Source organism: Mobula birostris, chromosome 21 (genome assembly GCF_030028105.1).
Source record: "Mobula birostris isolate sMobBir1 chromosome 21, sMobBir1.hap1, whole genome shotgun sequence".
NCBI lineage: Eukaryota > Metazoa > Chordata > Chondrichthyes > Myliobatiformes > Myliobatidae > Mobula > Mobula birostris.
In genome coordinates, this window is record NC_092390.1 from 48,043,841 (window position 1) to 48,069,368 (window position 25,528).

Sequence of the window (25,528 nt, forward strand, 5' to 3'; positions counted from 1 at the left end):
TTTCAAAAGGCTTTTGACAAGGTCCCACACAGGAGATTAGTGTGCAAACTTAAAGCACACTGTATTGGGGGTAAGGTATTGATGTGGATACAGAATTGGTTAGCAGACAGGAAGCAAAGAGTGGGAATAAATGGGACCTTTTCAGAATGGCAGGCGGTGACTAGTGGGGTACCGCAAGGCTCAGTGCTGGGACCCCAGTTGTTTACAATCTATATTAATGACTTGGATGAGGAAATTAAATGCAGCATCTCCAAGTTTGCGGATGACACAAAGCTGGGCGGCAGTGTTAGCTGTGAGGAGGATGCTAAGAGAATGCAGGGTGACTTGGACAGGTTGGGTGAGTGGGCAAATTCATGGCAGATGCAATTTAATGTGGATAAATGTGAAGTTATCCACTTTGGTGGCAAAAATAGGAAAACAGATTATTACCTGAATGGTGGCCGATTAGGAAGAGGGGAGGTGCAACGAGACCTGGGTGTCATTATACACCAGTCATTGAAAGTGGGCATGCAGGTACAGCAGGCGGTGAAAAAGGCGAATGGTATGCTGGCATTTATAGCAAGAGGATTCGAGTACAGGAGCAGGGAAGTACTACTGCAGTTGTACAAGGCCTTGGTGAGACCACACCTGGAGTATTGTGTGCAGTTTTGGTCCCCTAATCTGAGGAAAGACATCCTTGCCATAGAGGAAGTACAAAGAAGGTTCACCAGATTGATTCCTGGGATGGCAGGACTTTCATATGAAGAAAGACTGGATGAACTAGGCTTGTACTCGTTGGAATTCAGAAGATTGAGGGGGGATCTGATTGAAACGTATAAAATCCTAAAGGGATTGGACAGGCTAGATGCAGGAAGATTGTTCCCGATGTTGGGGGAAGTCCAGAACGAGGGGTCACAGTTTGAGGATAAAGGCGAAGCCTTTTAGGACTGAGATTAGGAAAAACTTCTTCACACAGAGAGTGGTGAATCTGTGGAATTCTCTGCCACAGGAAACAGTTGAGGCCAGTTCATTGGCTATATTTAAGAGGGAGTTAGATATGGCCCTTGTGGCTAGGGGGATCAGAGGGTATGGAGGGAAGGCTGGTGCAGGGTTCTGAGTTGGATGATCAGCCATGATCATAATAAATGGCGGTGCAGGCTCGAAGGGCCGAATGGCCTACTCTTGCACCTATTTTCTATGTTTCTATCCGCTGGTTCCCATTCCCTGCCAAAATAGTTTAAACACACCAGCCATGACGTTAGCTCCCCTCAGTTAAGGTGCAAACTGTCCCTATTTTCAGGTTACTCCCGACCCAGAACAGGTTTCAATGATCCAAGTATGTGAAATCCTGCCCTGTACCAGTTCTTCAACCATTCATTCAGCAACTATTGCTTTTTATTCCTACCCTGACTAACACATGTTACTGGGTGTAATCAAGATAGCACTACATTTGAGGTTGTGCTTCTCACCATCTTTCCTAACTCTCTATACTCACTGTGCAAGACCTCTTCCCTTTTTCTATCTATGTCAATGGTACCAATATGCACCAGGATCTCTGGTTGTTTAACTTCTCCTCTGAGACCTTCTCAAGCCTAGCACTTGCACTGCTTGCCTACTTTTTTTATATGTGCACAGCCTCAGCAGATTAATGTTTCCAGAATTCTTCCTTATTTCAAATTTCCATCAACCACACTGCGCTCTGTGCTCATTCACCTCTTTGTAATTATAGCATGTCCTCCATCCAAATCGTCTGAAATGAGATGGCTTTTACCACAGCCAACTGCATCATCCACTCTCTTAGATTCATTTTGTTCTCTCTAACCCACCTCCTTCTATACAACTTAAAATATGCTTGTTTTCTAACTTATTTTTAGTCCCGGTGAAAGGTCATTGACCCAAAATGGAGACCTTGTTTCAGTCTCCATTGAGGACTAAAATGATAAATTTTTTCACTCTGTGGATGGTGAACCTTTGGAATTCTCCTTTGAAGGCTCAGACATTTTGCTCATTCAAAACAGAGAACTGACTGATTTCTGGACAAGCAGAATGGAGATAGTGAGGCAAAGCTATTGAGCTATAAGATCAGCCAATGAATGATGGAGCAGGCTCAAAGAGCCAGATGCACTTATTTCTTATGAAATGACATTGTAAATATGAGAAAAGGATATAGCAAGTCTATGTGAAAGTGCACAATTCCATCTACTATACTCTCTCCTTTGTGCCTTTAATTCTCAACATTATTGACCTTTCCATAACTTCTGATCTCATCAGTTGCTTGTTCAGCAATCAGGTGATGTAATCATATTATGCTATGGTAAAGGTTAAAAAACTTTGATTTGTTGCTATTGATGAGTCTAAATGGTTCAGAGTTTAAAAGTTCATCTTAGTTTTGTAGAAGTTCTTCATAGGGCAAGAAAATCTTTATTTAACAAACTATCTTCTTCAATTTTTTTGAATACAGATCAAAATGAATGTTAAAATTCATTCACCCCATCAAGTTCAGATAATTTTTTCTTGGTCTGATTTTTCTGTATTTTCTTTTACCAGGGTTGCTGAAAATGCGATCTCTCTACATTTCTGGTCTTCAGTTTATCACAAAGTATTTATTTTTGTTTCCTCTGAACAATTCCATTTTCTGTGCACATTAAGATGGGAGAAAAAGTGTATTTCCAACTTTTTTCTGACTTTGATGGAGGCTCATTAACCTGATTGTCAACTGTCTTGCACACAGAAATTCAGTACATTTAGTATTTTCTACCCGAAGGAATTAAGAAAAAAAAACAAAGGTTTGAAGAGTCCAGATTCTATAATTTGCTTATAATCGGTAAAACAGGATTTTAAAAATGATGTACTAGAAAACTACTACAGAAAACTGGCATCACACATAAAAGTTGCTGGTGAACGCAGCAGGCCAGGCAGCATCTCTAGGAAGAGGTGCAGTCGACATTTCAGGCCGAGACCCTTCGTCAGGACTAACTGAAGGAAGAGTGAGTAAGGGATTTCCAGCATCTGCAGAATTCCTGTTGTTTGCGACCAGAAAACTGGCCTTTTCAATTTCTGGTTAATTATACTCATTTGCTTCTTCTAGGGAAAAGTACCATTTTCAATCAAAACTGGAATAGATGTATCCCAATAAAAGTTCAGTAGTTATACTTACTTATTCTGCATCATATTCATTATAACCCAGTCAGGAAGGTAAACATTCTTTCCAATAAGATCTTTGAACATGATGAATGTCTCCATCAGGAAATCCTACAATGGAGCACAATTGTTCAAGTTTTCAAATCATAGTTCCAAATGGTAAGATGGTTTACAGTAAATACTTTATACTTTTATTTTAGCAAATGATACATTTTAAGCAAGCTTCACTTTTTCCTACAACTTCAAATGCATGATTTCAAATTCAATCAATGACTCAAGATTGACATGAGTTACAGCCCAGTGATAACATTCTCCCCTCTGAAATGAATGTATACTCAAGTCCCGCCCTAAAGAATTGACACAAAATCTAGTGTGGCACTCCAGTGTAAAATTTTTTAAAACTGTACCAAAGCCATTTTTTTTTGCTAGCCTTTGATGCAGTTTCTTTATGTTAAAGAGTTGTGTCACTGCAGAATAAGTTCTATATTAAATCAAGTCTATATTATTCTGTCATTGCAAAGTCCAGCTATTAGACTCATTCACTGAACAAAATGTCTTCAAGTAACATTTTTAATATATTTATCATCTGAAGCTTCTAAAATCTGAAGTTCAAGGTTTTTTCATATTTTGCAACAAAAATATCATCCAACTTTTTTTGCATTTACTTAAATGTAATTTTTAAAGATGTGACCCTGTTCTATAAGATCATGTTTAGATTTAATATATTTGCTCAGAATTTTGACAGAGCCTAAATGAGATTGTGTCGCCTGAGATATACCTGATCTTTCTTTGTTTTAATCAACTTTGCCAATGGAATATATTTTTTCAGCAGCTACCAATTTTGTCTAGGAGCTTTTCTTCAAATAAGTTTGAAACTTATACATTCTTCAAACATTACCATGCAAAAGCATGTGATAAGCATGAGGTGGCATTCCTGCAGAAGATTGCACTGTGAACCATATGAGAATGAGCAGTGTGACATAGGAACAAACAATTAATGACTGGGAGATAACGGAAGAATCAGTCCTAATGAGTTGATGATACAGCCATAAACACGAGGAAATCTGCAGATGCTGGAATTTCAAGCAACACACATAAAAGTTGCTGGTGAACGCAGCAGGCCAGGCAGCATCTCTAGGAAGAGGTACAGTCGACGTTTCGGGCCGCGACCCTTCGTCAGGACTAACTGAAAGAAGAGTTAGTAAGAGATTTGAAATCTCTTACTAATCTCTTTCAAATCTCTCACTAGCTCTTCTTTCAGTTAGTCCTGACGAAGGGTCTCGGCCCGAAACACCGACTGTACCTCTTCCTAGAGATGCTGCCTGGCCTGCTGCGTTCACCAGCAACTTTTATATGTGTTGATGATACAGCCACACCTTTTGTTTTCTGTACAATGCACCATAAGAGCAGTAGAGAATCGGGGAAAATAAATCTATTGCCCAAGAGCCTCTGTCCTGGTTCTACTTATGACTGCTAAATGGAATGATGGAAAGCATATTCTAACAATTAAGGATTTAGTGAATGGCAATCACGCAGTAAGCAAGAAGAGCACAGGAAGTTCAAAAGGTAAAAGAAAGATAAAGTCATAGGATTGAGAAATGTCAGGAGGAAAACAACAAAAAGCCAAAAAGGTTCTAAATGTGATGAGAAGTATGGTGTATAGGAAGCATGAATGATTGATGACAACAATCAAGCAATCAAGCAGCAACTTACGGCATTCTGCAAGAGCAACTATAGCACACTTGTCAGAAAACTAAGCTTTCTTTTAACATAATATATTTGAGATGCATTCCAGGTTAAAGCAAATTCACAGTTCATCACAATATTTTGGCACAAATGTGCTCCAAATACTACTATGCACCTGTTAGTCATCCACAAATCTTGATTCTGAAAACTAAATGAACAAATATGTGAAGGATGTCATTTCCACTTACCACAACATCTGATCGCATACTCCCGTAGGTCTTGATTAAATTGGCATAATGATAATCTTCCATCTGCCTAAGGATGGCAGTCATACAAGCAACAAAGTTTCCCTTGATTAAAACAGACACAGTGTTGTTATTTTCAGATCACAAAAATCAATGCTTTTAAGCATCATGCAATGTATCATCCATAATATTTTCACCTGTAAGTATCCCTTTCAATATTTCCATAAACTCTCTTAAATTTGAGTGTAATTGCAGTTTTACAGTTGCCAAATTGGTAAAGGAAATTCAAATTCATGATCTATCCTATACACTCAATGAGGTACTGAGTCTTTGGTACTCATAACAAGTTTGACTGAATTTAGTTACAAATAGGCATTTGTCAGATTGCCTAATGCAAAAAAATACAACGTAGGCTAACAATTTTGCTCTCAGTTCTATCCCCAAGTCAGGGGCCACTTTACAAAATGATAAATTCATTCAAGTTTTTTTCAGAGAGAAAATAGCTACTAAGATGTACAAATGTCAAAGGTTGAAACCCAATGTTTGCAAATTACCCATGGTTTATATTTCAGGGGAGGTCTATCACAAAAAAGGGTATGCTTCAGTAGTACAGAAGTATTGCTCTATGTCTCTATAACACTACAGTACAAATATTTTAATAGCACTTACTGATACTACAAATGATTTATTCAATAAATGAAGAACACACATGCCATTTTATACAAAGGGAATTATTTTGGGTGAATTAATTTCAGAAAAATGGACCAAGTAGACTCACTGTTTCTACCTGCTCCTGCCCCACAGAACACCTGTCTGCATACCTTGAGTCAGTTTTATCCCCCTTAGTTCAGTCCCTTTCTACCAACATTCGTGATACTTCACACGCTCTCAATCTTCAATAACTTTAAGTTCCCTGGCCATGATCGTCTTATCACTATGGATGTCCAGTCCCTATACACTTCTATTCCCCCATCAGGAGGGCCTTAAAGCTCCCCACTTCTTTCTGGACAACAGACATAACCAGTTCCCCTCCACCACAACTCTCTTCCATCTGGCAGAACTGGTCCTCACCCTCAACAATTTCTCCTTTGGCTCCTCTCCCTTCCTTAAAATGCAAGGTTTAGCCATGAACTCCTGTGTGGGTCCTAGCCATGTCTGCCTTTTCGTTGACGATGTGGAACAGTCCATGTTCCAAGCCAACACCAGCATCACTCCCCAACTGTTCCTAAGCTACACTGACAACTGCATTCATGCGGCTTCCTGCACCCATGCTGAGCTCGTCAGCTTCATCAACTTTGCCTCCAACCTCCAAGGTCCCCTCAAATTTACTTAGTCCTTTTCTGACACCTCTCTCTCATTTTTCAATCTCTTGTTTGCCATCTCTGGAGACAATCTATCAACTGTTATCTTTTATAAACCCACTGACTCTCATAGCCATCTGGACGATACCTTGTTCCACCCTGTCACTTGCCCTTCCCTTTTCTCAGTTCCTCCATCTCCATTGCATCTGCTCTCAGTAAGAGGCTTTTCATTCCAGAACAATTGAGATAACTCCTTCTTCAAAGAAAGAGGCTTCCTTTCCTTCACTATCAACTCTGCCTCACCTGCAGCTCTTCCATTTCGTGCACATCTGCCCTCACCCCATACTCTCACTAACACACAAGTGATAGAGTCCCTCTTATTCTCACCTACCATGACACAAGCCTCCGTATCCAGCACATAATTCTCTGTAATCTCCATCTCTCCATCTCCAAAAGGATCCCACTACCAAGCACATCTTTCCCTCCTTCCCAATTTCCGCAGGGATCATTCAATATTCGACTCTTTTGTCCACTTGTTTCTCCCCACTGATCTCCCTCCTGCCACTTATCCTTGCAAGCAGAGCAAGTGCCACACCTGCCCCTACACATACTCCCTCACTACCATTCAGTCCATGGTGTCCTCTACTATATTTCAAGTCTACTTCCCATTCCAACATGGCCTCCTCTACTACCAAGATGAGGACCATGGTTTTGATTTCCCAGAAGAACAGAGATGAGGAAGTGTGGTCTCAGATGTTCATGAATGAGCATCAGCTTACTCATTCTCTGGGCTATATTAAGGGGGGGAGTAATTAACCAAACCTCCCTGATTTTTTTTCGATAGTTAGCATCCTATCCATCTCCCTGTAGAACTTTTGGCATAGAGGTCCAATCTTCAAACCTGCCACCTTCTTGTTTGGCAATGCTAATGTTAGAGTTAGTGATTTACAAAATAAATGTTATACCTGAGGAAACAAAGGCAAGGGAAAAAAGGTTAAGTGAGCAGAGAGAATGGAGTTAGAAACAGGAGTAATGATGAAGAGAAAAATGGGATGAAGACAGGAATAACGAAGAGATTAAAACAGAACAGAGTAGGAAAAGATTACAAAAGGAAGAAAAAAAAACAAGAAAATAGAACCGGAGGTATCAATTGTAATTCTGAGGAAAGACATTTAAAATGAAAGAGAATTGAAATGTTAAGTGTTTCTGACCCACGGTTTCATCAAGGCTGATTTATTTCCCTCCAAACCTGATTCTCCTGCCTTCTCCCTATAACTTTTCACACCCTGACTAATCAAAAACCTATTAACCTCTGCCTTAAATGCACCCAGTGACCTGGCCTCAACAGCTGCTTGTGGCAACAAATCCCACAGACTCACCAACCTCTGGCTAAAGAAATTCCTCCTCATTTCTGTTCTAAGTGGACATCCTTCTATTTTGAGACAAAGACCCTCTGGTCCTAGACTCCCCTACCAAAGAAGACATCCTCTTCACACCCACTCTATCTGGGCCTTTCAACTTTCAAAAGTTTTCAATGAGATTAACCCTCATTCTTCCAAATAACAGCAAGTACAGACCCAGAGCCATCAAACTCTCCACATTGGGAAACCTTTCATTTCTGAAATTATTCTCATGACCCTCCTCTGAACCCTCTCCAATGACCAAAACTGCTTACAATTCTCCAAGTAAGGACTCGCCAGTGCCTTATAGAGCATCAGCATTACATCCTTGCTTTTATATTCTAGTCTTCTTGAAAGGAATATTAACATTGCATTTGCCTTCCTCACCACCAACCTGAAAATTAACCTTTAGGGAATCCTGCACGAGGACTCCCAAATCCCATTACACCTTGGATTTTTGAATTTTCTCCCCATTTTGAAAACTGTCTATGCTTTTATTCCTTCGACCAAAATGCATGACTATACAATTCCCGACACTGTATTCCATCTGCCACCTCTTTGCTTATTCTCCTAATCTGTCTAAATACTTTTACAGCCACGCTTCCTCAACTCTATCTGCCTTCCAGCCATCTTGACATTGTCCATAAACCTGGACACAAAGACATCAATTTCATTTGCCAAATCATTGACATAGAACGTAAATGAAGCTGTCCCAACACAGGCGCCTGTAGAACACTATGCCAATCCAAAAAGGATCCCTTTATTCCTGCTCTTTGCCTCCTACCAACCAGCCAAAGCTCTATCCATGACAGTATCTTTCCTGTAATCCCCTGGGCTCTTACCTTGTTTAGCAGCCTGATGTGTGGCACCTTGTCAAAGCCCTTCTGAAAAATCAAGTACACAACATACACTGATTCTCCCTTGTCTATCCTGCTTGTTACTTCTTCAAAGAATCCCAATAGATATGTCAGGCAAAATTTTCCCTTGAGGAAAACCTGCTGACTACAGCCTATTTTATCACGTGCCTCCAAATACCCTGAAACCACATCCTTAACAATTGATTCGAACATCTTCCCAACTACCGAGGTCAGGCTAACTCGCCTATAATTTACTTTCTTCTGTTTCCCTTCCTTCTTGAAGAGTGGAGTAACAATTTTCCAGTCCCCTGGAACCATGTTGGAATCTATTGATTCTTCAAAGATCATTATTAATGACTCCACAATCTCTTCAGCTACCTCTTTTAAAACTTTTGAGATGTAGTCCATCAGGTCTGGGTGACTTATCTACCTTCAGACCTTACAATTTTCCAAGCACCATTTCCTTAGTAATAGTAACTAAATGCACTACTGCCCGATGGCATACTACTAGTGTCTTCCAAAATGAGGACTGATGCAAAATACTTATTCAGTCCATCCGCCATTTTCTTGTCCTTCATTACTGTCTATCCAGCATCATTTTCCAGCAAACCAATATTTACACACATCTTCCTTTTACTCTTTATATATCTGAAAAGAACTCTTGTATTATTTTGACATTATTGGCTAGCCATCCTTTATATTTCATCTTTTCTCCCATTATGTTTTTTTTTAATTTGCCTTATGTTGGTTTAAAAAAAAATTCCCAATTCTCTAACTTCTCAACGATTGTTCCTCTATTATATGCCCTTTCTTTGGCTTTCATGTTGGTTTTGACTTCCCTTGTCAGCCACAGATGCACCATCTTTCTTTTAGAATACTTCCTCTTCTTTGGGATGTACAGTGTTCACGCTGTGCCTTCCAAATTGATCACAGAAACTCCAGCACTGCTGCTCTGCCGTAAACCCAGCTAGTATGCCCTTCCAATCAACATTGCCAGCTCTTCTCTCATGCCTCTCTAATTTCCTTTATTCCATTGCAGGACCGATACATTTGACTTTAATTTCTCTCTCTTAAATTGTAGGGTAAATTGTATCATATTATGATCACTGTTTCCTAAGGATTCTTTTACCTTAAGCTCCCTAATCATATTCAGTTTATTACACAAAACCCAATCCAGAATTGCTGATTCAGTTGCATCATCTTTCATTAATTCTTCAAAAATTTCAACATTTGATGTATTTTGTTTTGCATATATCCGTAACCTATGATGTTAAAACAGTCAAATGCTTGGACTATGGAACACTTCGTTCACAATTCAGATTACAAAATTAAATTCTGCTATTAATATTCAAGTCCTTGATGTATGCCAAAAATTATTGTACTTCAGTTTTTAAGCACTGAACAACTGCAAAATCATTAATTCTTGCATTTTATGGGTAAAACCTAGCTCATCAAGTTCACTCTATTCAGTTTCAATGTGATTGCATTTCTCACTGGTCCATCTATTTTAGTTTTCTGTTGCCAGGTTTGAAATTTATTGGTGCAGTGCTTTCCTTCCTATTGAATTTTCAATCAGCACCCTAAGTTGTATTTGTATGTAGAGCTTGAATACAATTATAAAATTAATAAGCTTCATACTAATTTCCTAAGTAGCCCTGAAAGATTAAACAGTTGACATACTTGTCCATTGCAATACTACAGATTAGGGTCTCCATCACTACCAAAGGCCTTTGACTTAAGTACTCAAACAATCTTTGAGAGATTTTTTTTTAATTGCTCCTCTAGACTCACATTCACTTTGACATCTGAAATCATGGAATATGGCACAGAAAGAAAGAATCAATATGTCTGTTTTGCACAAGGAAAAGAGATAATTTCTTCGATGAGGAAGTAAACTAAATTCAAACTACTTTAACATGTATGGTAAAAATGGACCATCACACTTCAAGTAAGAAGATAAACATAAATAGGATGGATCCAGTTCCATAGCATTTTGTGTGTGTCATTCAAAAATCCACTGCAAACTGTGAGTCCTGAGCAGAAGACAAATTGCAGAGTTAGAACCAGATCTCTATTATCAGAAGGTGATGTTCCACCACTACATGTAATGACCTACAGGGCAAGAGGCAAAGGTAACCTGGTAACAATTAAACAAAAAGAAATAAACACTTTTTTTTAAAACTCCATTCTCTTCTACTTACAACATATCTTTGAATGTAAGAACATAAGAAAGAGGAGCAGGAGTAGCCATGGTGGCTTATAGGATTATGACTGATTTACTTGTTAGCCTCAATTGTTCCCATTCACCCGCACATGGATGTACCCCTTGTTCCCTACCTATGCATTTGTCTGTCTAAATGCCTCTTAAATGTTGCCATGATATCTGCATCTACCACTTCACCCGGTAGTGCATTCCAGGACCTACCACTCTTTATGTTAAAAAAAATACTTGCCTCACACATTACCTTTAAACTCTTCCCCGCCCCCTCACCTTAAACCTATGTCTTATGATATTTAATATTTCCACTCCATGCTCCATTATCTTTCCCCTCAGTCTCCAACAGTCCAGAGCAAACAATCCAAATTTAACCAGCCCACATCAAGGTGTACCTCTTCTACACACTCACTAAACCCCCTACTTCTTTCTAGAAGTGTGGCAACCAGAACTGCACAAACAGTCCAAATATGATTTAGGGGAACGTCAACTCAGACCATGAGAGGCCACGAGAGATGCAGATTGGAAGTCTGTGTGGGGCGCCACTCCTCGCACAGACACTAGGCAATGTGTGGTTAAGTGCCTTGCTTAAGGACTCAAACACGCTGCCACAGCTGAGGCTCGAACTAGCGACCTTCAGATTACTAGACGAGCGCCTTAACCACTTGGCCACATGCAACACAAATATGATTTAACTGAAGTATTACAGAGCTGCAAAATGACTTCCCAATTTTTACGCTCAACACCTTTTTTTTTTATCACATCTTCATAATCGCCCAGTCCACTTGAATTTCCACTTCCAAGGACCAAGAGTTACAACTCAAGGTCAGTTTGTATATCCTGAGGGTCCTGCCATATATTGTATACTTTTCTATGGCACTTAACATCCCAAAATACATCACCTCACACTTTGTCCAAATCAAATTATATCTGCCATTACTCTAAACAGATTTCCAAATGATCTACATGCAGTGGTCACTTTATCAGATACTTAACATATCTAATAAAGTGGCCACTGAGTGTATTTCTGCATGTTCCTGGTCTTCTGCTGCTGCAGCCTATCCACTTTAAGGTTCATTGTGTTGTGCATTCAGAGATGCTCTTCTGCACACCACTGTTGTAACTTGTGGCTGTTCAAGTTACTGTCAGCTTCCAGTAAGCTTGAACTAGACTGGCCATTTTCCTCTGACCTCTCTCATTATCAAGACATTTTCGCCCACAGAACTGCCGCTTACTAGATGTGCTTTTGTTTTCCACACCATTCTCAGTAAACGTGTGAGCACATAGCTACCTGAAGGTCGTGAATTCGAACCCCAGCTGAGGGAACGTGTTGTGTCCTTGAGCAAGGCATTTCATCACACATTGCTCTGCAACAACACTGGTGCCAAGCTGTATGGGTCCTAATGCCCTTCCCTTGGACAACAGTGGTGTCGTGGAGAGGGGAGACTTGCAGCATGGGCAACTGCTGGACTTCCATACAACCTTGCTCAGGACTGCGCCCTGGAGAGTGAAGACTTTCCAGGCGCAGATCCATGGTCTTGCAAGACTAACGGATGCCTTGTTTTATTCTCTGTAAACACTAGAGACTGCTGGGCATGAACATTTCAGGAGATCAGCGATTTCTGAGATATTCAAACCACCCCATCTGGCACTAACAATCATTTAACAGTCAAAGTCACTTAAATCACATTAATTGTGCAGTTAATTTAATTATTTCACTTAATTATTTGATTTATTTAATTATTTCATTTACTTATGTATTAATTAAATAGTGGATTGGTGACTGTACAGATGTTAAACCCCAAGCAGTCCAAATTCAAAATAGATAAATGCTTGAAATATGAAAATAAGTACTTTGATGTTTTAAGATGATAAACCTACAGTGAGTTTTACTTAGTAGTCAGCAGCAAGATGTATTGCACCTGAAAAATTTGTGAATAAAGATAAATATGTAACTACATGCCTCAGAATATTTAAATATCTAGTCATTTGCGCACAAGATAAATATTTCACCAATATCTGAATAACACAAATAAAAATAAATATTATTAAACAGAAATAGCCAATTTGAAAAACAAAGACTGATTCTGGCCAGGGCAGTCTTGTCAAAGAAGACTGATGGTGAAAGAAGAGCACTATTTAATGAGATGACCTTAATCATTATCCTTTACTCAAAATGGAGAAATCTTGATCAGATAATGCTACAGAAAGGCTGTTAAGAAATGTAACATATTCTACATAACATATGCAAGGTCTTATTAGAGCATGGTAAAATATTTTTAACTGTATTCTGTCACCACTCCAAAGAAAATGCATTAATGTGAATTTCCAGTCACGTCACATTGCTGCTTTCATCCATCAACTTGTGATCTGAAGGTACCTATCCATATAAAAATATGTATGAAAGCAGCATAAAATCATTCTGCATGCATGTAGTTAGGATAGCTGTCTCACCAGATGCACAAAAACCCATTTTCTACAAACAGGTTTTTACAGTTTCAGAATGAATAAAGTGTTACAAGGTCTCAGATTTCAACCAAATTTAATACTTTTGTTTGTCAAGCAGATTTAAAATTAGATAACTGGGATATTGGCATCGATTTCCCACAAGAGTAGAAGTTGCTGTCTACAATTAGACCAAACAGTACAATTTTATCCCAATCTGCATTTTTTAAATCTAGCAAAACAATTGCTATCTCAAATGAATGATCAATTTAACTCATTCTAACAAAATCTCACTTCATTTTGTAGCTCTGCCTGACAACATAGCTGAAGGTAGTGTTTACAAGATATGGCAGTCAGTATTCTACAACTAAACACAGATCATAAAATATCAGGATTTAATCGACTTGTTTTATTTATAATAAACGTAGTGACAGAGCAGGCAAAAATAATGCATGAAAGTGCAATACATAAAATAAAGGTTTATCCCATTAAGTATTATTGGTAAGTAACTTGGAATTTAAGTTTTGGTTAGAACCATTTCTCAGAGAGAATAACCGAACTTTCTTGCTGAGGATAAGTAATAACAATTGGATTAATAAAATTGAAGCAAATATAGTATAGCATCTAACAGATGTATCCATCTATAGTCAATTCAGAAAATTCATTAAATTAATAGCTGGTGATTATTAAGTGAATGCCCACATAAACAATGTATTTCATCGTGCACAGTAGATATAAATTTCATATTCTTTGCAGCATAAGTTGGAGTTCTGCTATATTATACAGGCAAAGTTATGAAGTAACAATAATTCTACACCTTATGGATTTGAAGTTCAAGACACTTATATTGACAATATTGCGACCAAGACTACCATGATCTTGTCTTTCTTCTAAAATGTTCTGAGAGGCAATGAAATCATCACTCTTTAGGAGCACCACGATCTCATCAGCCTCGGTAAAAGGATAAAAGGTAAATTGAGACATCTATGACTGTATTGGTGATAAATACTGTATAAAACCATATCAGTCTCTGCAGAAAGGCTATTTCTCTCTGATATGACTATTGGATAATAAACATAATGTAGATTATAACTATATAGTGCACATGCGCCGGTCGTGCATGCAGCCTGGTACAGCCGTTCCGATCTATTCTTACTTTCTTCTTCTTCTTCTCACAAAGCCAAGCAAAGAGGACCGGGTCGAGACAACAGAGTCTTTTGGAGAAGAGGAGTTCGGTGGGTAATACTGTTCCGCCTGACCGGAAGTGCACTGAGAGCGGTAAGCGTAAAGGAATTGGGTGTTTACTGCTCTGGCTAACAACGGATGGTGCAATCCAGGGTATATTACGATCGAGGAACGTGTTTGCAGACTGGATACTGAACTTATTACTGTTGGACTTCGGCCACATTCCACCGTGATACAACACTTGGAGGCATGGGAGGTCGTTCCTGCCTGTGGCCATTGAATGTGCAGCTCTTCCTGTGGAGGGTCAGACACCCTGAGCCAATAGACTGGTCCTGGACTTATTTTCCATCTGGCATAGTTTGCATTTTGGTGTTTGATTGTTGGGGTTTTTTGTATTGTTATATTTACGCTCTATTCTTGGTTGATGCGGCTGTAACGAAACCAAATTTCCCTCGGGATTAACAAAGTAGATCTAGCTATCTATCTATAAATTTTATAAAGTGACAGTGATTGCCTCATCCTACAAAACTTGTATATTTACAACCTATACAAATGAAGAACTCTTGGAAAAGGTAGTCTTTGCTCAAATTAAAGGATTAATTAATGTCTGAGCAGCTCGTGACTGTATTAACTATTTTTGATTAAATATTCCTCAAATCTTTTATATTTATGATTTTTTTAATCATGTCACTGCAATTCTGGAATTCTACCAGCAGAACATTGATAAAATCTGCAAAACTGTGAAAAATGTCTATTTCCACATCAGCTTACTCAGTCAATATAAATCATTAGGCTCACTGTCATCCCCTAGGTGCTGGGTCTTTGGTGCATTACTTATTTTGTCAGATATGTGGGGAGGTAAAGAGCACAAACCAGACTACATAGGGTAGGATTTGAGACCAACGGCTGATAGATAAACAATACCTGCAACATTAAATGATTTACAATTTAAGCTTTTCTCCCCAAGTTCGTTTCTTTGTGGCCTCAGATTCTGCATCAAACCATATAGAGTTGTGACAATGTTTAACGATTCACCAAATACTGTTAATGAAACAGTTTCATTAGTTTTCACAATTCATCACATTTGTGACCATTTTTCTTTAACTAAGGAGGAGACTGAGATTAAGTTGAGCTATTTGGAAAAACGCCCCTGCTCATTAGCAAATTATGCTGTGGACTTTCTATGTCTACCTGAGAAGGTGGGTGGAAATTGGATTTAATAACTGAAATTAAGTTTGATATTTCTAATAATTATATCACATTAGGACTAGATAAGTGGCAGAGCAAGTTAATTTTAATGTGCAGGAAGCACAAGATGAAAGTCATACAGCTAACATTATCAAACAGATCTGTAATTCTTTATCATGAGACAAAAGTAGAATTGTTTTTTTCAAAACAAAGGATACCAAAAATAGGCCTGTCAATGTACACATCTGATTTACACATGGTCATAAACTGAAAGGATTTTCTTTCATGTGTATTCAATTACATGTATAAAAGACAAAAATTAGAGCACAACTACTGCTCTCAAGAGGACTGATTAGTTAATTAGTTTTCAGTTCCTTTGGATCAAGTGTGACCTTAAATAAAGAGCGACTTTGATAAAATGTGTATTAAGGACTGTGTAAGAAAGAGGACAATCCGAGTGTTTCCAAAACAGAAGCCGTGGATGAAAGGGAAGATTCACTCCCTATGAAGTCTAAGACTGCAGCTTTCAAATCAGGTGACCCTGACCTTTATATCAAGATATGAACTCTGTAAAGCTAGCCGAAACAGCAAGAGACAATTATCAGTCCAAAATCAAGTCCCAGATCAGCCATCAGTTGTGGCAGAGATTGCTCTCTGCAATAACCTACAAAACAAAGTTATGCAGCATCGCCAAATAGAGTTCATCCCAGAAGGGGACTTGTATGTCACCACTCAATCAAACAACCCCCAATCACTTGAACCCATTGCCACCATGGTGGACACAAGATCAGGGTTCTGCTGTGTGAATCCATACAAATCATTTAGCCTGGATGTTATCCTTGGCCATGTCCTTCAATCTTCTGCATCAACTGCTGGGAGGATTTGCAGACATTTTTAACTACTTGTTTCAATATGAGGTTCCCACCTGTTTTAAGAAGACCATTATCATTCCAGTATCTGAGATAAACAAGATAATGTGCCTCAATGACTACTGCGCAATAGCACTGACATCCCCCATAATGAAATGCTTCATGAGGGTGGTAATGACATGCATTAACTCCAGCCTCCCAGACCTCAACCCACTGCTAATCACCTACCACTGAAACAGGTCTACAGCAGATGGTACTTTCCTGGCCTGACTCTCATCTCTGGAACACCTAGCCAGTAAAGGTACCCATGGTAAAACTATTGCATATTGACTACAGCTCCAGCATCACACTACAATTCAAAGTAAACTCATCTCCAAACGACTCCCTTAGGAGTCAACACCTCACTCTGCAACTGGATTATTAACTTCCTCATTTAACAGAATGCAACAGGTATAGGCAGCAACACCTCCGCCACAATTATTCTCAACACTGGTGCTCCACCAGCTGCTCCACTAGCTTGCATCCTCAGCCCCTTACTCTACCCTCTATATATTCATAACTGTCTGGCCAGATTCTGCATTAACTTAATTGACAAGTTTGCAAGTGATACCACTGCAGTGAGTGTTTCCCAAATAATGATGAATCTGAGTACAGTGAGGAGATAGAGAGCCTAATGACATGGTGTCATGACAATAGCTTTTCCTTCAAAGTCAGCAAAACAAATGAGCTGGTCACTGACATCACGAAGGTGGGCAGTGTATGTGCTCCTGTGTCCTTAACAGTACTAAGGTTGAGAGGATTAAGAGCTTCAAGTTCCTCGGAGTGAACATCACCAACAGCTTGTCATGATTCAACCATGTTGATGCCATGACCAAGAAAATGTAACAGCACCTCTACCTCTTCAGGGGGCTAGAAATTTGGCAGGTACCATTGATGCACCATAGAAAATAGCCTATCCGTATGCATCACTAGCTAGTGCAGCAATTATTCTGCCCATGACTACAATCAACTGCACATCACAGAAACCAGCCTCCCTTCATTGACCTCTGTCTATACCATAAGACCATAAGACAGAGGAACAGAATTAGGCCATTTGGTCCATTGAGTCTGCTCGCCATTTCATCATGGCTGATCCATTTTTTCTCTCAGCCCCAATCTCCAGACTTCTCCCCGTATCCCCTCATGTCCTGATCAATCAATAACCTATCAACCTCTATCTTAAATATACATACAGATTTAGCCTTCACAGTTGCCAATGACAAAGAATTCCGTAGATTCACCACTCACTGGCTAAAGAAATTCCTCTTCATCTCCGTTCTAAAAGGACACCCCTGTATTCTAAAGCTGTGTACACTGGTCTTAGACTTCCCACCATAGGAATCATCCTCTTTACATCCAATCTATCAAGGCCTTTCAATATTTGATAGGTTTCAATGAGGTCACCCCTCATTCTTCTGAATTCCAGTGAACACAAGCCCAGAGCCATCAAATGTTTTTCATAAGACAAGCAGTTCAAAATTGGAATCATTTTCATGAACTTCTCTTGAACACTCTCCAGCTTCAGCACATCCTTGCTAAGGTAAGGGGCAGAAAGAGATGTTAGTGATCAGGAAATAGCAGGTGAGAAGAGATAAATTGGATGGAGAGTCACAAGAATGGGCGGAGAGAAAGGAGAAAAGGTAGAAGGGAAGATAGAGATGTGGAAGAGAATATGAGAGATTAAGTGCAGGAGGGGAGGAAGAGAGAGAATAAAGGTCAACAGCAGAGTCACTTTCAATCAATGAATTTAAACCGACAATGCAGAGCAAAATAATTGATGTTACATGGTGTGGTTCCTTCTCGGGAAGCACAACACACATTCAAACAAGAATTAATGGTGATACTTCTGCATTAGCTCAAAATTACCAAGGAGAAAACTTCAGCACACAAAAGGAAAAGTTGATATTCATGTAAATAGCAACAAAATACAAAATCTCCAAGAAATTACGTGGATGCATTCAGGCTAGGTTTTGCGGAGGCATTTAATGAGGTGCTACAACAAAGGTTATTGAAGAAAGTAAAATCTCATGATGCAGGAAGTATTTAGATTCAAGTTTAAATTATTAAAGATCTTTGGCAATCAGAAAAGTACAGAGGCAAATTCATTTAACGATTTAAACAATTTTGGTCATCTGGCTCTTGTAGATTTTTGTTCAATCCCTTAACAAGAGTTTTGAGAGCTGCCAATGAAGACTTCCTGAAAGCATTTCATACTCCTTTCTTGGACAAGCAAGATGGAATTGTGTGACAGATGAATACATTTTTATCTTTGGATAAAAAAAGCAAGGAAGACCCAGAGGTTCAATGTATGAAGCAGTACATTGTTTCTTTTTTTGCTGGCAACATGTTTACTTCTTAAATTGAGAAATAAATCCTTGATCTGACACAGTCTCAAGAGAAACTATATAATTATAAATTGCACATTTGGTAAAATGCGGCAATTTCAAAGAAAATAAATCTATTTAATGGCATATCAACTTTGAAAGAAAAAGAAAGAAAACAAAGTTTTACAGTATTTGCATGCCAACCTTTTTGTCTACTTTTATCTGACAACTATATATAGCATATAATGCATAATAACATGGACATAATAACATAATAATTGGAACAATGGTGCAATGGGCACAGAAATAAAATGACAAGTGACTGATAGATGGCAACATGCAAGGTCACAGCAGCCGCTCTGGCTCCAGTCAATGGTGAAATTTCTCATCTTGTTCAACTTTTCTATGATTGACAAAAACTGCTGATCATAAAGAACATTAAAATCTGCAAGTCTAATGAGCTGGATAACAGAGGTGCTGCACAGTTACGGCCTAATGCAAGGAGTGGGCCCTCGCAGTGTCACGGCCTGCTACAGCTACTCAGGGAAGCCATGCATAAGGACGCAGAAGCACGGTAAATGCACTGGTATTCAAGCCAGACTTAAAGACGACCCCGGCAGGCCCATGCTCCTGACAATCCTGTTCACTACTCTCTGATTGCTAGAAAATACACTGGATTACCTGCGTCTGCATCTGAACCAGGGGGATATGAGGAACAGCTGCACACCCACCCAGACAGAAACGTGGTTCCAGAACACCAATCCAGACTTGGCCATCCAGCTAAAGGGCCTGATCTCTTTTCGGGTGGACAAGAATGCTGCAGAAGTGGTCTGTATGTCTACATCAATCAGAACTGGTGTGTGAACACCTCAGTAGTAACAGCCCAGTGCTCACTGCATATAGAATTTTTAGTGGTGAACTGTAGCTCCTTCTACATACCGAGGGAGTTCATGGCGATTGCGATTGTTGCTGTTTATATATTCCAGCCCCGACCCCTATTCTTGTGCTGGAGAAGTTCCGCAGGAGTCTCCTTCTTTATTGTTGCTGGTGACTTCAATCAACTTAAAAACATTCCTGCCAAACTTCTACCAGCACTTTGCAACCAGAGAGAGAATACACTTAGCCAATACCAAAGTTCATGGAGCCTACAAGGCTGTCCCCAGCCACCCCCCCCCCCCCCGTCCCCCACCTCAGATACTCAGAAGACATATCTATTTTGCTGATCCCTGCATACAGACCCACTGGTTAAATGAGTCAAACAACTTTTCAAGGAAACCAGGACCTAGTCAGAAAGTGCCACCTTGGCACTACAAGCTGTTTTGAAAGCAGACTGGAGCATATTGTTTGTCATCATTGATGAATATGCGGGATTCATGAAAGGCTACATAGGAAAATGAATTAAGGAGGTTACTGTGATTAAATACTACACCACCAAGGCAAATCAGAAACTATAGCTGACCACAGAGGTTTGTGCACTGCTTAGGGATCTGAATGCTGTGTTCAGATTGCAGGGTAAGATAACTTCAAGTTTAGCAAGAGCTGCACTCTCCTGTGCCATCTGGAAGGCAAAGCCAAAGTACTCCCAGAAAATTCACACACACCTTGTGATACCAGGGACGTGTTGTGCATATAGCAAGATATACAAGCCAAAACAAATTACAAATCCACCCTGGGCATCACTGACAGCAACACGTCCTTTCCTGATAAGCTAAATACCTTCTATGCACGATTTGATGCTATGAATGAAATGACATTGAGAAAAGACCTCTCTCCCTCGAGGATACAGAAACACTGTCTGGCCACAGCCGAGGTAAAAAGCATCTTAGCCAGCATAAAACTACGCAAAGCTGCGGGGCCAGAAAACATAACATGAGTATCTCTCAGAGCTGGTGGGTATACTGTCCTCATTGGAAATCAATACCCGTCTCTGTAACCGGATCTTGGACTTCTTGATGGAAAGACCCCGATCCATCTCAGTTGGCAGCAACATCTCAAGCTCCTTCACGTTGAGTACTGGTGCCCACCAGGGCTGTGTGCTCAGCCTAATACTGTTCACATTACTGACTCGTGACTGCACTGCCAGACCCAGCTCAAACAGCATCATCACGTACACTGATGATACAACAGTTGGTTGGCCTCATTAGCAACAATGATGAGTCAGCATACCGAGGTAAAGAGGCTTGTCAAATGGTGTGAGAACAACAACCTGAGTCTCAATGTGTACAAGACAAAAGAAATAATTGTGGACTTCAGGAAGGCACAGGTCAACCACTCTTCATTGCACATCAATGGGTCTGCCGTGGAGACAGTGAAGAGCACAAAGTTCCTTGGTGTGCAAATTAAAAGACAATTTAACCTGGACCCGCAAGGCTCCCTGCCCATTCTAACAACTTTCTAGCACCATTGAGAGTGTCGTGTCTGGCTGCATCATTGTGTAGTACAGAAGCTGCAAGGCAAGACCCTACAAAGGACAGTAAAAACCGCCAAGAAGATCACCAAGGTCACCCTCCCCACCATTTGCGACATTTACCAGAAGTGCTGTATACAAAGTGCCTAAGGCATTGTTAAGGATTTTTACAACCCATCCCACAATCTCTTTGATCCACGACCATCAGGAGGGAAGTACAGGACCATCAGGACTAGGATTGCCACACTAGTTAACAGCTTCTTCCCCATGTTGTGACACCAATGAATGCCCTGGCCACCACTGAGGTCTTGTCATGAGGACAGCGAGCTGTTTACAGTGCTGCACACTTCATATGCATTTTGTGTTATACTTATTTATGATAATAATGCCGGGTGCACCAAGGCTTGGAAGAATGCTGTTTCATTTCATTATACATACAGCATGTACAGTGAGATGACAACAAACTTGAACTTGAAAGATAGGAGTTGCTTTGCAAACCACCTCTGATAAGTAAATATCAGTGAGCCTGAGCTTCTAGTCACCCGTCTCTTTTATTCTCTGACCTACTGCCATTCTAACCTCTGTATTTGTTTTCAAAATTGCTCCTACAATCAAGTCTGAAGAACAACAGCTCGTTTTCAGCCTGGGAGTGTTAGCAATGAATTCAACAGCTTCATTTGACCATTCCATTTTATATTGCTTTCTGTGCAGATGTTGGTATATCACGTTGATTCACTTTTTCCTCTAACTGCTGATTTTACATAACATCATCTTGATAAATGATTAGACAGAATGCAGCTACTAGTATTGCTGCCTCGCAGTGCCAGCAAACACAGGTTCAATCCTGACAATGGTGCTCTTTGTGAGGAACTTACACATTCTCTGTGATTGCAAGTATTTCATCCAGGTGCTCCACTTTCCTCTTACATCCTAAAGATATCATGTCGATAAGTTAACTGGCAACTAGAAACTGAGTAGTTAAATCGGGAGAAGTTGTTGAATATGTGGAGAAAATTAAAGAACGGGAGAGTGCAAGGTTGGTATATATGAAAGATTGACGATTTGCTCTGACTTAATGAGCTAATGGTCCTGATTCTCTGGGACTCTATAACTTTGGTCTGCAATCTATCAAAGACATTATTTTTGTTCTGTCATTTTGCCCTTCCCCAACCACAACATCTTGCAATTTAATACCCTTTTTTTTTCAACTTTCATGTTTGATTCAAAACATTAATTCTGTTGCTGCTTGATTTGGAAGTCGCTTCTAAGAGTTGGTGAGACCACACCTGGAGTATTGTGTGTAGTTTTGGTCCCCTAATCTGAGGAAAGACATTCTTGCCATAGAGGGGTACAAAGAAGGTTCACCAGGTTGATTCCTGGGATGGCATATGATGAAAGACTGGATGGACTAGGCTTATACTCTCTGGAGTTTAGAAGATTGAGGGGGGGATCTGATTGAAACGTACAAAATTCTAAAGGGATTGGACAGGCTAGATGCAGGAAGATTGTTCCTGATGTTGGTGAAGTCCAGAACGAGGGGTCACAGTTTGAGGATAAAGGGGAAGCCTTTTAGGACCGGGATGAGGAAAAACTTAATCACACAGAGAGTGGTGAATCTGTGGAATTCTCTGCCACAGGAAACAGTTGAGGCCAGTTCATTGGTTATATTTAAGAGGGAGTTAGATAAGGCCCTTGTGGCTAAAGGGATCAGGGGGAATGGAGAGAAGGCAGGTATAGGGTTCTGAGTTGGATGATCAGCCATGATCGTACTGAATGGCGGTGCAGACTTGAAGGGCTGAATGGCCTACTCCTGCATCTATTTTCTATGTTTCTATGTTTAACATTCCACTTTTGTTTTGAATTTTACTGGTCCAATAATTAACAGGTGGGGCAGCTCATGGATAGCCCCACAACAGTGATGTTACAATGCAACAATCTAACAGTTAAGACAAGCCAAATCATCTATAATTATATTCAGCCAGTATTGCTTAGTGCCTCCTCCCAACCAACACAAATTCCAGTATACTGCCAATTTAACATAAATTCTATTGACATCAAAAAGCACTCTGGATACAACTAATGTGTTCCAACAACCTTTTAGTTATAATGCTCCAGAACTAGCCAAATCCTTGAATTTGGTTTCCACCAGGATCATTTGGCTCCAGAGCATACTAAGGTCCTGTCTAAACAAGGGCAGAAAAAAATCCCAACATTGACAGCTGAGGTATAGACATTGAAATTAACCCACTTTTCAACCAAATATAACATTAAATAGCTTTGGACAAATTTCAACAAGTATGTGAGGGAAAATCTCCTTTGGCTTAATTCATACCAAACAAAGGAAAATAGTTGTGATTGGTGGAAGCCAATTATCTCACACCCTGGTCATCACTGCAGGAGTTCTTCAGGACAATGTCCTAGAAACAAATGTCTTTAGCTGCTGTCATTTGTTAATACAATTTTAGCTGGCAGAGTTGTGCCTGTGACAATAATAAACTTATAGTCATAGTCATAGTCACAGTCATAGTCATACTTTATTGATCCCGGGGGAAACTGGTTTTCGTTACAGTTGCACCATAAATAATAAATAGTAATAAAACTATAAATAATTAAATGGTAATATGTAAATTATGCCAGGAAGTAAGTCCAGGACCAGCCTATTGGCTCAGGGTGTCTGACCCTTCAAGAGAGGAGTTGTAAAGTTTGATGGCCACAGGCAGGAATGACTTCCTATGATGCTCTGTGTTGCATCTCGGTGGAATGAGTCTCTGGCTGAATGTACTCCTGTGCCCAACCCAGTACATTATGTAGTGGATGGGAGACATTGACCAAGATGGCATGCAACTTAGACAGCATCCTCTTTTCAGAAACCACCGTCAGAGAGTCCAGTTCCATCCCCACAACATCTCTGGCCTTATGAATGAGTTTGTTGATTCTGTTGGTGTCTGCTACCCTCAGCCTGCTACCCCAGCACACAACAGCAAACATGATAGCACTGGCCACCACAGACTCATAGAACATCCTCAGCATTGTCCGGCAGATGTTAAAGGACCTCAGTCTCCTCAGGAAATAGAGACGGCTCTGACCCTTCTTGCAGACACGCCGCAGTGTTCTTTGACCAGTCCAGTTTATTGTCAATTCGTATCCCCAGGTATTTGTATTCCTCCACAATGTCCACACTGACCCCCTGGATGGAAACAGGGGTCACCGGTACCTTAGCTGTCCTCAGGTCTACCACCAGCTCCTTAGTCTTTTTCACATTAAGCTGCAGATAATTCTGCTCACACCATGTGACAAAGTTTCCTACTGTAGCCCTGTACTCAGCCTCATCTCTCTTGCTGATGCATCAAACTATGGCAGAGTCATCCGAAAACTTCTGAAGATGACAAGACTCTGCAGTAGTTGAAGTCCGAGGTGTAAATGGCGACCCATCAGTCTACTTCAAGCACAGATGGCTCATATCAGTGAACGGTCTTACTTCTTTCCTTCAACTATGATTCATTTATTTCAGCCAAAGGGACTGAACTTCAGAGAAACCTCCCATAAACTGTTACCCTGCGTCAGTCCTAGTACACATATTCCACTATATACAGTCTAAACCATATCCCTAGCCTGATCTCGTCTATGTTCTTGTGTAGATGTCATTCTGCAACTCACAAATAGTTTTTGTTTTGAGAAGAAGACTGGATACTTTTCAAAAGTTCTGTGACCATTCCAAGAGATAACAGGATAGAAAATAAATTTTTGCCTATGTTCCTTGATCATTCACCTCTTCACCATTTTCTTCAAACTCACAGTACTCAAAAATCTTCCGGTTAACAACTTACTGCATGTTTCACCAAAAGCCTCAGAAAAGTCGGTGGAACCACTTACTGCGGCTTTCAGAGCTCTTTAGTCCCCATATGCTGATTCACTTGATTTTTAAAGTGGGTTCTTAAAGTGTTTTTTTCATCTTCCTTAACCTGTGAAGGCTTTTTAAAGCAGAAAAGCCATGTTTCTTGGAAGGCATAATATCAAATGTGCTGCAATCAATTCAAACATTTTCTACAAATTTAATTTAGTTGTATATTTTAGAGAAATAAGTGTTTAAACAGTTATATGGCTTGAAATCCATAGCTAGAAATATAGGAAGGCGTAGCAAGCCACACACACAAGATGCTGGAGGAACTCAGCAGACCAGGCAGCACCTATGGAAAAGAGTACAGTCGATGCTTCAGGCTGAGACCCTTCATCAGAACTGTTTAAAA

General features: G+C 39.9%; 1 protein-coding gene across 3 annotated transcripts in view; it reads right to left on the minus strand.

Moving 5' to 3' along the window:
* dock1 (dedicator of cytokinesis 1) overlaps positions 1–25,528 on the minus strand; it is a 555,786-nt gene that overhangs the window by 212,375 nt on the left and 317,883 nt on the right. For all 3 annotated transcript variants that reach the window (XM_072239408.1, XM_072239407.1, XM_072239409.1), the window contains 2 exons: positions 5,055–5,156; positions 3,137–3,231 (listed from right to left, as the gene is read on the minus strand). In XM_072239408.1, the coding sequence (XP_072095509.1) occupies positions 3,137–3,231; positions 5,055–5,156 (197 nt within the window). The remainder of the gene's footprint in view (positions 1–3,136; positions 3,232–5,054; positions 5,157–25,528) is intronic.